Raw genomic sequence first — 13,063 nt, forward strand, 5'->3', positions numbered from 1 at the left:
AAATAGGTCTTTGTATGTATCTTTATAACATTGTAATGATTATCATGCGTGTAATAATTGTTACAGCTAAATTCCCACTGATAGTAGGACTCAACTACTAATCCACTAATCGTCTTCTCCTATAAACAGAACTTCGCTTCTTTCCTGATGCCCACTTGAAAGGTGGCAGCACGATCCGGAAGGTGAAAGTCCCAGAATGAAAAGAGAAGGAGTGGTGGTGCACATATAGAGGGGCGGAGAGGGCGCGGCTTGTCCAGACGTTCTCTGTCCTGACGACGACGACGATGTCGCCGAAGTTGATATTTCTGCTGGGATCTTTGTGTCTACTCGTCGGTAAGTGCAATCTATCAGTAATCTTACAATTTAACCGTGCCAAAATTTCTCGCGTTGCGATTCCGACGCTTATTCGAATGGTAGTTATAGTTATTAAAGTTGAAGTTCAATTTTAAATTTTAATTTATATAATATATGTCAAACACTTGATATAGAACGAACTACTTGATCGAAATTGTCAGATACATATTAATCTTATTGAAAAAATATAACGAGTTTGAATACTGCATGGAAGGGAAATACTGTCAGTATGGATATTTAATTGAAGTTATAAATATACAACACGAGAATCTTTGAAATCAATATTGGTGATGTGCATTAAAAAAGGAAGAGAGAGAAATAAAACCTACTTTGGAGAACCACTGTCACTTTCCCCTCCCCCGTTGTCCTGACATTTTCAAGACTTTCTACTTCTACCGGAGTTCACCGACCCCTCCTTCGATTCGCGATCGTGAAGCGCATGATCGTATCGTGAACCGATCGTGACATTTTCAACGATTAATCGAATTCACCTCCGCTTTGTCCCCGTGTAAAATGTCACATTCAATTGAAGTCCGCCTTCGATCAATTGATCATTAAACAATACCCTCATTTTTACTACAACTCTCATATGACAGTATTATTCATGGAAATAATCATTAAAAGATTTGAGCTATTTAAAAATTAGGACGATCAAAAATAAGGATATATTTTTATTTAAGGATATATCTCTGTTACTGAATTCTGCAATATATTTTGTACAATTTTTATAAGATTTAATGATTATTAAGTATTGTGACTGTGTATTGCGAAGAAGATGTAAATTGAATTTAATATAAAGTTGTGTGACTCACACGCAATGCAAAACGAGAATTATTGATTAATAAATCATATTCCTGTCTTCAGGGACACAGGTTAGAGCGCAAGATGAGGAAGGCGCCGACGGAGTTGACGCAAATGCAGAGGAACTTTGTCAGGACAGGCCGGGCGACGAATACTTTCGCTTGAGCGTTGAAGGAGACTGTCGCGATGTCGTGAGGTAAGTTGTCGTATTATTCCGCGAATACAGAATCGGATCCCACTTCAACGTTCCGAATAACATTATATAAACCTCTCACCATTTTACCCAGAAATTAAAAATTTAGGCACCGGTTTCCAAGAACTTGGAGAACGTTGCGGCAAGTTGTCTCCGCGCTTTATATCAGTATAATTATATACATATATATATACCGTCTTATATAATGCATTTAATTTACAGCAGCCGCGGGTGAATGGAATCACACGCAAGGTGAATCGGGTTTTAAATAAAAAAAGCTAGCTCGCTGACTCATTTCCGCTTGTATCTCGTCTTATATCACTGACTCTACCGGTCGCCAGGAAGCAGACTCGTCAGACTCAATCGTTATACACTTTCCCTGGAACACGCGCCGATTTTAATCTCGCTAATAAATCCTAATTTACTCACCTTTATGCACACACATTTAAAAGAGCTTTGCTAAAATTATCGGACGCAGGATGCATGCTAAATATACTACATTTTGTATCTTCTAAGTGAAATTTTATTTTAAAATTAAGTTAAGTAACAGAAAGTATTCTATTTTTGGTCAAAAAAGCAGATTTTGATACTTGATAATATTTATGCAAAAATATACACTATTAAGCACCAAAATTCTTTTTGACTAAAAATAGGATTGTTTCTCTTATTTGACTTTTACATCTTTTAGTCGGTACTATGACAAAGAATGTAAGTCCCAAGGGCATCCGGTTTTGACAGAATGTATAATAAATACATCCCGGAATGTAGATGACGATTAGTCATGGATGATAAAAATAACGTTAACGGTTTAGTCATTGATCCAGGATGTGATTGATCAGGAATGCCTCGATCAAGTTCCGATTTTCCAGGACTCAAGGCGATCCGGTAGATGCAACTCCGAGACCAGTTTAACATTTCACTTGCCATTTGATATTTTTTTTTATCGACACGAGTGACTTTCCTTTATCGTATTTCTAATGCAGTAATCATTGTTCCTTCATTTATTCAATGACTTTCATTCATGAGAGTATCATTAAAACTTAAAATCATATCAACGGAATACAATAGAAGGGCATAAACGCTAGATATTACTTGGTCATATTACGTAACAACAATGGCATATATAACGCCAGTTTATAATATGTCAATGCACTTATACTTGTTTAATGTAAACACACTTATACTTGTTTAGTGTAAACGCATCTCTATTGTATTCCGTGCTTAATTATTTCGCAAAACAAAGCGAAATTCGAAATTACTCACCGCGTTCTCGAGACCGTTACACGTGCGTGGGAAATAGAGTCCCTCAGGCAAGTCTTGCCAAAAGTACTATTTCTTATTACAAATAGATTTATTTGAGTCTGTGATCAATGATGGCAGAATCAATCGAAACTTTTTATTTAATAACGTGGAAATTGAATGAAAATTTGAACAGCAATTAAAATAATAAAAATGATAAAATATTGTATATTTAACTTATAAAATTACCAATTTACAAAATTTACACATATCTTTAGTCGTATAACTACTATAATTATTATAAAAATTCATTTTAACAATTGTTTATTGCCCACTTCTTTGGCTCGCCGTTATTCGAGCATCATTTGACACTGTCGAAGTTGATTAGACTCTTGAGGAACTCTAAAGGGAAAAGATTTTCGATACGAGAATGATCTTAGGTGCGACAAAGCCAGCGAGATTGGAGTAACGAGGCTGGCGACGGTGCGGTGCCCCACGGGTCTTGCGTTCGACATCGAGCGGCAGACCTGCGACTGGAAGACGAATGTGAAGAACTGCGATCAGCTCGAGAGTAAGCAAACGTCACGTCTTTTTCTTTAATTAGACTCACGCAGGCACCCTTTGTTTTCTGTCCCGGCTCCGGCAGGTGTACAAGGTCCGGCTTGAAGCAAATCACGTGTCCCAGCGGATTGGCCTTTGACTTGGACAAACAGACCTGCGACTGGAAGGGCAAAGTCACCAACTGTGACAAGCTCGAGAGTAAGTCGGAGAATCGGCGATGGCCAATATTTCGCCGGTTAAATCGCCGATTCCCTCGTAGACTCGCAACGTAGCACGCACCGTTCGTATCATTAGAACTAATGCATGATCGTCTTCACGCACCTTACGCAGTTTCCTACGATGCGCGGCGACCCTAAACGTCTCTGAATGCTCATATTAAAAGAAGTAGAGATACCAATTGTGTGTGGAAGTCAAAGGACTCTGCGCTAATTATAAAGAAATAATTTCAGTCAAATTGTTACATTTTTTTGGTTTATGAGATACTAATTAGAAATTTTCTTATAATCATAATCATAATCATAATCATAAGAAATAGATAAATTTTACTGTAGTATTACACACACAAATTGTGCAACAAAATCTTTTAATAATGGATAATACACACGTATAGTTATATAAAATGTAAAATAGACGAAATAATACAGAACTCTTAATATTCAAAATACAAAAATATATATATAAAGTCAAATAATATAAAAGTCAAATAATGATAAACTTAAAAATAAATGATAATATGTGTATTTTAAAAAATTAATGCAAAAACAGATAAATAATATTATAGGTCTAATACATGTTTCGGTTTTATATTAAGCCCTCTTCAGATATAAAAAAAATTATAAAATTATACAAAAAATTAAAGCTAAATATTCGCTGATTTATACGTAATGCTGATGAACAGAGACACAGAAATTGTTCGTCATATATGAAATGTCCTGTAGCAATGGAACACCTTATATACGTTTTTAACTGTATAAATGCTTATGCAATAGAAAAAACTCTGTATTGTAGATAAAGATACTTTTTAGTATAAATAGGTTCAAAATAACAACTTTTAAATGATACAGCAAAATCTGCCTATTTTTTTAATAATAACTTTTAATTAGCATCTCGTAAGTTACAAAACATTAATATTAGTCAATTTGACTAAAATTTTTTCCATACGATTAGTGCAAGGTCCTTTCTTCGAAACATTTGAAAGTTTTCGTCTTCGATTGTAATTTGATTTCGGATAAGATCGTTACCCAATTAATAAGCAAGAAGTCGCTTCTTTTAATCGCGATAAGGATTATTGCGCAATCCGTTTCCGTTACGTAAACGACGTGGCTCGAAAAAAGTCAACTATGCGAAACTTTCCAACGACGCGTGATACCAGTAAACCGGAAAGCGCGCATTAACATGATGATGGGATTCGACGTGAGATTGATCGCGAGGGGAAACGAGGGAAGGGATTTGTACTTTCAGGCAGAGAGCGATTAACGATCGAAAATGTCCAGGTCCTGATACTTTCGAGAGACGTTTCTCGTCAGACCACTTTCGTCCTGAGGCTCGCGGCGAGTCTTGATCGAGACTGGTTTCGATTTTCAGCGAAAGTGCCGGCCCAGTGTGGCCTTGTTCAATGCCTCATCGTTTCGAGGCACGAAAACACTTCAGAGACGTTGTGGTCGTGAAAACATCGGGCCTCGCGAACGACTAACCCGGTTTCGAATCCTCGAAACTAACTCTCCCGTATTTTTCTCATGCAATTTTCACGACTCACCGCTCATAAGACTAACAAAACTGCACTTTCCAACGGAGTTGGACGAAGAGATCAGTGTCCTCGATTCCGTTCTGATTTAATCAATGATTTTCCGATCTCGTTTCGATTATTTAAAAGATGGCTATTGAATATACATGTATCAATTAATTTTTCTTTTCTAATTTACAATCGCATTGAGAATTCCTTTTGCTAAAGAATCTCTCTCTTTTCACGGAAGGCAATTTCAACTTACGCTGATTCCGCATTTGAGTTAAGTGAAGTTTAATGAGATATTTGATTCTTGCGGTTTCGTCCAATTTCGATCTTTTTACTGGACTTGAGCTGTCTCTCGACTTGACGTCGGTATGTCGTCAAATCGTTAACACTGTGTTTCGTGCCAGTGTGCACGCGGAAGGCTATTAGGCTTCCGCGTTACAACACTGTTACTTCTCGTGAGCGGCGATAACCGGTAGCGAAATACTTATCCCGTGTACATTAGATATATCTCATTTAGTGGCTGAGAGATACTTACTTTTGAGTGACAGCGTTCGAAGTCAGTTACTGAGTAAGCGAATCTCGTGCTAAGTGATTTCCGTTATGAGAGATTGCAGGAAGGAACACAACGTTTGCGCAAAAACGTTTGTGCATAAAATCACGTGTTGCAACTCGTCCACTGATAATCTCTCTACTTCGAAGATAATTGTGCACCGAGATATTTCAAAATGTAATTTCCATTTAACGTTGAACGCACCGCTGCGTTTGATTTTTGCGCTGAATACGAACTTTGTGTTAGATAAATTAATTCTACTATTTCAAGCGCGGCTATTAAATGAATATTAAAAAATTAAAATTAACGTATATTAGTAAAATATAATTGAGATACATGTATATCTCGCATTATACGTGACTGTCGCTGATGAAATTTCAAATGTCACGATCTTTCTGCAGTACGAGTCAACATTGGCACGCAATGATTTTCTAACATTTAGCGCTCCCCCTTCTCCCCCTAATTCGCTCCAGGTACGAAGTTACACGTATTCGTTCGCCGATCTTTCTCTATATCCAGATCGGTTTCGCTTCGGCGGTCTGGCCTCCTTATAGGAGTACTTCCTCGGCTACTCGGGCCAGCCGTATGACTGGCTCGCTTTTACTACTTGAAATGCGCGATCAATTCGATCGTTAATCTCATTAAGAGAGAGACTTCTTCTTTCTCTCGTTCGTCAGATGACGGGAAATGGAGATGTTTATTCATATTCTTTTCCGTAATTTTAATCTGTCGCAGCTGTCGATCGGTAAATAGAATATCGGATACCTTTATTCGATTACAAATGGCAGCTAAGCTAAAAGGTGCAGACACAAGAGTCATCGATTTCCAAACACCAAGGAAGGTTTTAACAAATTTGAGTCTTCACGAATGCGAAGAAATAACAAAATAAAAATACGTTATTCAATGTCTTCATCACATTCATCAATTGATCCTCAAAATCGCGACATTGCTAAACATGCCAAATTCCTCATGCTCATGCTGCTTTTCACTCTCTAATTTAATTTCGCAACAGTTATTCTCGCTCCTCTACAATTTCACTCGCACTATCACATTTTCAAAACACATTTTTTTTTTCACTTTCTTTTTGCCTGTCTCATTTTCTCATACATACGAATAACGGCTTGCGTGCAGCGCTGCCAGTCGACGAGGCAGACAAATGCCGAGTCAAAGTTTATCTTTGAAGTTTCGCCATCGAGCGAAAGACAAATAGTCTTCCTGCGAGAACCGGTAAAGTGGTTGCAGGACGAGACGTACATATATGTATATACCCTTTCGTGGAGAATGAAATGGGAAGCTCTGAAAAGAACGTTGACCGACCGACAAATTGCGTATTTTGTAGTCAACGGTAAATGTAGAAGAAGACTGCAAGATGAAAATAAAAGGGTCGGCAAACCAGACGAGACAAAAGCCATTCCGACGGAGAATTGAAATAAGAAAAAAGAATTCAGAGGGTAGTGGCGTAGAAAAGAGTGCTGTTAACTTTGTATTACTCATGTGGTTTTTTTTTCTTTAACTTAATTGCTCGCGTGGAGTGTTTCTGACATCCCAACTGACATTATATATGTTAATTTTTGTATTCTATACATCTTTTAGGTAAAAATAAATATAAACATTTTTTTTCTTGTAAAGTACCTAGTCATACTTTATTTGAAGAATGTCTTCTGGATGTCTTCTGTACGTCTTTAGGACGTCCGAAGTCTGTTGTATGAGCAATTTGTGCTAAATATAATAATGAATATAAATAGAACTCATACTCGAATTTAAAACGAGGGTATCCCATATGAGTAATGAAAGGTTAAGGCATTCTGTCCTCCGGAATAGAGATCCTACGTCAGAGTTTGGCTACGAGCCATTTTTTCAAAATCCTCTCTACGAAAGAAAGATATAATATATATCATTTCTCCTTGTATACATATATATATTATTACATTCTAACTTGTACTATCTCATTTTGTATCTTAATCAAAGTTACAGAGTGTAACAGTATAACTAAAAGTGAGATAGTACACATATACACATATATACAGGGCAAATGTGTATATATCTTTCTTTCTCGTAGGATTTTAACGAAATCGCTCGTGGCTAAACTCTAATATAAGATCCCTACAGAAGAATTACGAGAACTCAAAATCTTTGAGCTACCTGTATATATGACATATATATTTCGCCACCGCGCGTTAAAAAAGAGTAGGGATTTAATATGTTACTGCTCGCTAAGGTGACGAGGTAGACTGCGGAAAAGTGGGTGGCACGAATTAATTCAGCACAACCTACCCAGCTTGACAGTTTTATTTTGCATCTCTGTATTCTCCAAGTCTACTATGCAGAACGATACACGGTTCCTACGCTGCTGCGTGTAAATAAATGGGGAATAGTGGCAATCGGGCCTTGATTACACCTGTAGCTGGTCACGTAAATTACTTAGAGCACCAACAGCAGCGAGAATTTCATATAATATTCAATAACTGGCCACAAAGTGCCTATTATGAGATCTTAATTGCCTTGATTGCACCACCAGTTTAATTCTTCACGTAAATTATATAGAGCGCGATAACGATAACGATCTTATACAATAGTTGATAATTGGCCATAAAATTGTTACAAAGTACTACAAGATCTTTTATCTATTAATAACATTTATTAATTAACGAAATTAACTTTAATCGTAAATAAAAAGAATTTATGTCCCAACTAAAGTTATAATTTACTGATTCACGTTAAAAACTGATTAAAAGCACACAAATACTTTTTCGTACTAGGCATTTTATGGTCATTCTATTGATGTTTGATGGATTTCTGCTCGATATTTCGAATGGTAATCAATTAGCAGATGAGCGTTGCGTGATCTAACGAAGATTGCATTTTGCAGAGCCGCGTAAGGTCTTGCCCATCCTTAAAACCGACGAACCCGTTTGTCCGGAGGGGAAATTGTCGTGCGGTAACGGCGAATGCGTCGACAAGGAGCTCTTCTGTAATGGCAAACCCGACTGCAAGGACGAGTCCGACGAGAACGCCTGCAGTAAGTGTTGCAACGTACTACTGATTACGTTCGTCTACTGATGTTAACATGAACCTATCCTAGATTTGGATTATAGTCGCGTTGTGCAATAGAAACGTCGAATATAATTGTTAAAGTATCGAAGTAGATGTATAAGAATGTCTTTGATAACTTCAGTATCGAGACGACTTGGCACGTATAATTGAGAGCAAATATATAATATTTGATATTACCAGACTTTTTTTTCGATGACGCTTTGGGTTAATTCGATTTAAATAAAGAAATTACATTAATTTTTTTGAAATCAATGTACATGTTATTAAAAACGCATTTGCCTTATAGCTGTGGAGACCGATCCCAACCGTGCTCCAGATTGCGATCCCACGCAATGCGTCCTACCTGATTGCTACTGTTCGGCCGATGGTACCCGTATCCCTGGCAACATCGATCCCCAGCAAGTGCCGCAGATGATCACTATCACTTTCAACGGCGCTGTGAATGTGGATAATATCGATCTGTACGAAGAGATCTTCAACGGACAACGTCAAAATCCGAATGGCTGCCAGATCCGTGGTACATTCTTTGTTTCTCACAAGTACACCAACTATTCGGCGGTGCAGGATCTTCATCGACGTGGACATGAGATCGCAGTGTTTTCATTGACTCACAAGGAAGATCCGCAATATTGGAGCCAGGGTACGTACGATGACTGGCTGGCAGAGATGGCTGGTGCCAGGCTGATCATCGAGCGTTTTGCTAATATCACCGATGGCTCCATCATTGGTGTGAGGGCTCCTTATCTCAGAGTCGGTGGTAACAAGCAGTTTGAGATGATGGCCGATCAATTCTTCGTATATGACGCCTCCATCACTGCGTCTCTGGGACGCGTACCAATTTGGCCGTACACGTTGTACTTCAGGATGCCTCACAAATGTAACGGCAACGGCGGTAACTGCCCGTCAAGGTCGCATCCAGTTTGGGAGATGGTGATGAACGAACTGGATCGCAGAGACGATCCCACCTTTGATGAGTCCTTGCCGGGTTGTCATATGGTCGACTCCTGCTCCAACATCCAGACTGGCGAACAGTTCGCTCGTCTGCTCAGACACAACTTCAACAGGCACTTCAATAGCAACCGGGCGCCACTCGGTCTGCACTTCCATGCATCCTGGTTGAAGAGCAAGAAAGAATACAAGGATGAGCTAATTAAGTTCATCGAAGAAATGATCGCCAGGAGCGACGTATACTTCGTCACTATGGTTCAGGTGAGAGATTGAGATTATACTTTTTGCACGGAGAGAACGATTTTTTGCTGAAGGAAAAATTTAGTTAATACACATCTGAAAAAATTGTGTCGAATTATCAAATTAATTATGTAAAACTGATTACTAGAATATCAAAATTTTTTACAGCATTGTTTATGCATGCTTGAATTTTTTACATAATATTTTGATTGTTCAACAAAAAAAATTATAAAAAAAATTGAATGAAATAAATTAGTTTTCATACATGTAATGTAGCTTATAATGTGGCAAACAAAAATGTCATAAATACGCGGCCTAATAATGAATAGTTTTTACTATAATATGTCAAATGTGCTCTTCCCACACAACACATTTTATCTGAAAGACGTTCTGGGAACATTCTCTGAACGTCTTGAGAATGTCTCTTTTAGGTCTGTGCTGTTTAGATTATTTTCAGATATCTATATCTACCTAAATTTTAAAATGCCTCGTAAATTGTCCATGCAATAATTATTAATGTATTCATATATGAAAGAGTAGAAGTTGCATATTCCGTTTTTTTCTCCAGGTGATTAAGTGGATGCAACAGCCCACTGAGCTCTCCGCGCTTAGAGATTTCCAGGATTGGAAAGAGACCTGTGACGAGAAGGGTTTGCCCTACTGCTCGTTGCCCAATGCTTGCCCTCTGACGACCAGAGAATTACCCGGCGAAACTCTGCGTCTCTTCACCTGCATGGAGTGCCCCAATAACTATCCGTGGTTGTTGGACCCAACCGGCGACGGCTTCTCCGCGAGAAAGTGATTCATCATTCGCGAAACGAGCGACGCGTCAACGCGTCAGCCGATCAAACGATCGGATTATCCAGAGATTGATCATTTTTCCGGCAAGTCCGGGAATCACGTCGGATAAGACGTGGTAATCGACCACGGCAAACCGATCGGAACAAGGGCGCGGCTATGCAAGATACAAAGAAAGCAATCGGGCGATGAGTGCGTTGAGACGCAAAATTTTGGATGGATCACGGAATCGTCTTATCACGATTAGAAAGTGTTACCTTGGCCGTTTGAAGATCGGGCCGTAATACTAATATTAAAGTGAAGCGAAGCGCCTCTGTTTTCGCAAAGGGAAACGTACCGCGTCCGGTTTCTCTTCCGCGACTCGACTATAATTATTATTATTTATGTAAATTAAGATCGGTCAAACGCATATCGCCGCATACGGTCGCGAGGATCGATTGATTTCTCGAGGAAATGCTATCGCGTACGATCGCCAATGAAACTTGCGGGGAAAAAGCTCGTCCCCTTCCTGCCCGCGTGATGAGAGTGGCGAGAGCCTGCACATCTTGATACGCGACTCACGAAAATTGATGCTCGACGAGAACGAGACAATCCCGGAGACTTCCCACTTGTACATAATCACCGGATCCTTGCCCTCCCAATTCTCGTCCTCGTTGCTTTTTAGAAACACTTGTAGGCAGAATGATAACGGAGTCTCGCGGCCGATGAAGCGAAAGATGAAAAGTTGAACCATCCCGTGCCTCTCTGAATACATACTCTGTAGAATTTAAGTGACGCGCGACATTCTAAGTACATAATTTTTTAGTGCTCTTATGATATATATATATTTCCAAATAAAAATTCTATGTACAAAAACAGCAAATGTATATTACATACCAACTCCCGCAATCAATACATTATATACTCTTTATAATATTTATAAAATAATAATAATTAATTAGATGATAAAGTTAATAAGGTTTTTAAAGATTTTAATATGAAAATGATCACAGCTTTAAAGTTACAAGAAATTAAATTTATAGACAGTTACAAAAATTAGATAATAATTGCATAAAATTTAGGACTTCTACGTAATTTTATAATATTATTTGATTCAATTTTACAAATTAAAAAATTAATTTTCATCAATTTAAATATCTATTATAATATTGAAATTTTTTTGAATCATATCTTTATAATATTTAATTCTATATAAAATTGCAAAAATTAATTCTGTATGTGTTTTAAGGTATTAGTTTTATCTTTTGAGCCGCTTCCTTAGCCGTCGTGTGTGTATGTGTGTGTGTGTGTGTGTGTGTGTGTTATATTCTTGCGAGATATAATATTTAGCTTCCCTTTCGGGATATTCTTCCCCTTAGGGATTATCTCTCGAGTATTAAACTTTTTCATGCCACGATAAGGTGTTACTTAAAAGGAGTCTTGTTAAAGACCTTGTTAAATTAGTTAACACGGTACTTAACATTACTTTTAAAAATTTGAAAGTTTACCGTTATGAAATATTTAATGCACTAAAATAATTATCAATTTTTTCTTTTCTTTTCTTTTCTAAATATATTATTTTATATCCTCTTTGTTATTAATACTTTTCTGAAACACGTAGTTTTTCTACTATCAATTAGCATCTTTTAAGTAACGCTATTTTTATTAAAAGAAATATATGCTTAACGTTCTTTATATTTTTAATAAATTTTTTCAGGTATTCTTATTAACATTTTTTTTATAATGATTTTTTTTTTATTATAACTTAATATTTCATTCCTTGTCTCTCTCTCTTTTACTATAAAAAATGCACATTTTTAAATAGGAACACATGTGTATAATGAATACATATATGTAACATATGTCTCTATAAAATGCAAAATGTAAAAGATTCATTTTGCAAAAAATTATATTTATATTAGTTGATTTTTCATCGAAAGTATTTCAAAAATCTTACGCGCGTGCATGATACATAAATGAACACACCGCTGTAATGAGTGCCTGTATATAGGCGCGTATAAACACGTAGCACACGTGCTTACTGTACATCTATACTTCTCCGACCAGCTGATCAGCTGTTCGGTAATAATTGCGTTAAAGAAGCAAACGGGACCCTCGCTTGTGCGTCAGTCATATTTGTGCTTAAATCGAAATTATATACATATAGGGCGATAGGTCTGCATTCTGGAGTGCGTTATCAACGATTTTGCGTCATTTTAGCCTTGTTTTCTAACGAAGAATAAAAATACAATGTTACAATAAAAACGGACCATAAAATTAGTTATTCTAGCGACCAAATGGTTGTGAAGCTCTCTATCATGGTGTAATAAGAAAGATGAAACAACATTATGGATGCGCAGTAGTCGACCAATAAGAATCGGGTCCAAATGTTCAAAAGCAATATAGTTGTCCCTTGTTATCATTAATATTTAGGGGATGTATATGGACGTAAATTTTATTGACTCCGCCATTACTATGCGCAATGTTTCACCGTTCTTTTTACACCATGCTCTCTATCACGCAAGAGAGCACTTCTACCTATATACGTAAAGCGGATCTTGTAATTATACGTAATTCGACCACCTACATATACCTTTCTTCTATTTCATTTCTT

At 37.3% G+C, this 13,063-nt stretch overlaps 1 protein-coding gene across 2 annotated transcripts; it reads left to right on the plus strand.

Annotated features, from left to right (window-relative positions):
• The first annotated feature begins 272 nt into the window (after window positions 1-272).
• verm (LDLa and CE4_CDA_like_1 domain-containing protein vermiform) lies at window positions 273-11,265 on the plus strand. 2 transcript variants are annotated; one of them, XM_018545975.1, is made up of 6 exons: window positions 273-333; window positions 1,219-1,351; window positions 3,028-3,158; window positions 8,300-8,449; window positions 8,771-9,693; window positions 10,241-11,265. In XM_018545975.1, the coding sequence occupies exons 1-6, from the start codon at window positions 285-287 to the stop codon at window positions 10,472-10,474; spliced, it is 1,620 nt and encodes a 539-aa protein (XP_018401477.1). In that variant the 5' UTR covers window positions 273-284; the 3' UTR covers window positions 10,475-11,265. The 2 variants fall into 2 exon arrangements, with proteins under 2 accessions (XP_018401477.1, XP_018401484.1); XM_018545982.1 differs by lacking the exon at window positions 3,028-3,158 and adding an exon at window positions 3,234-3,346.
• The last annotated feature ends 1,798 nt before the right edge of the window (window positions 11,266-13,063 follow it).

This window comes from Cyphomyrmex costatus, unplaced genomic scaffold (genome assembly GCF_001594065.2).
Source record: "Cyphomyrmex costatus isolate MS0001 unplaced genomic scaffold, Ccosl1.0 scaffold120, whole genome shotgun sequence".
Taxonomy (NCBI): Eukaryota; Metazoa; Arthropoda; class Insecta; order Hymenoptera; family Formicidae; genus Cyphomyrmex; species Cyphomyrmex costatus.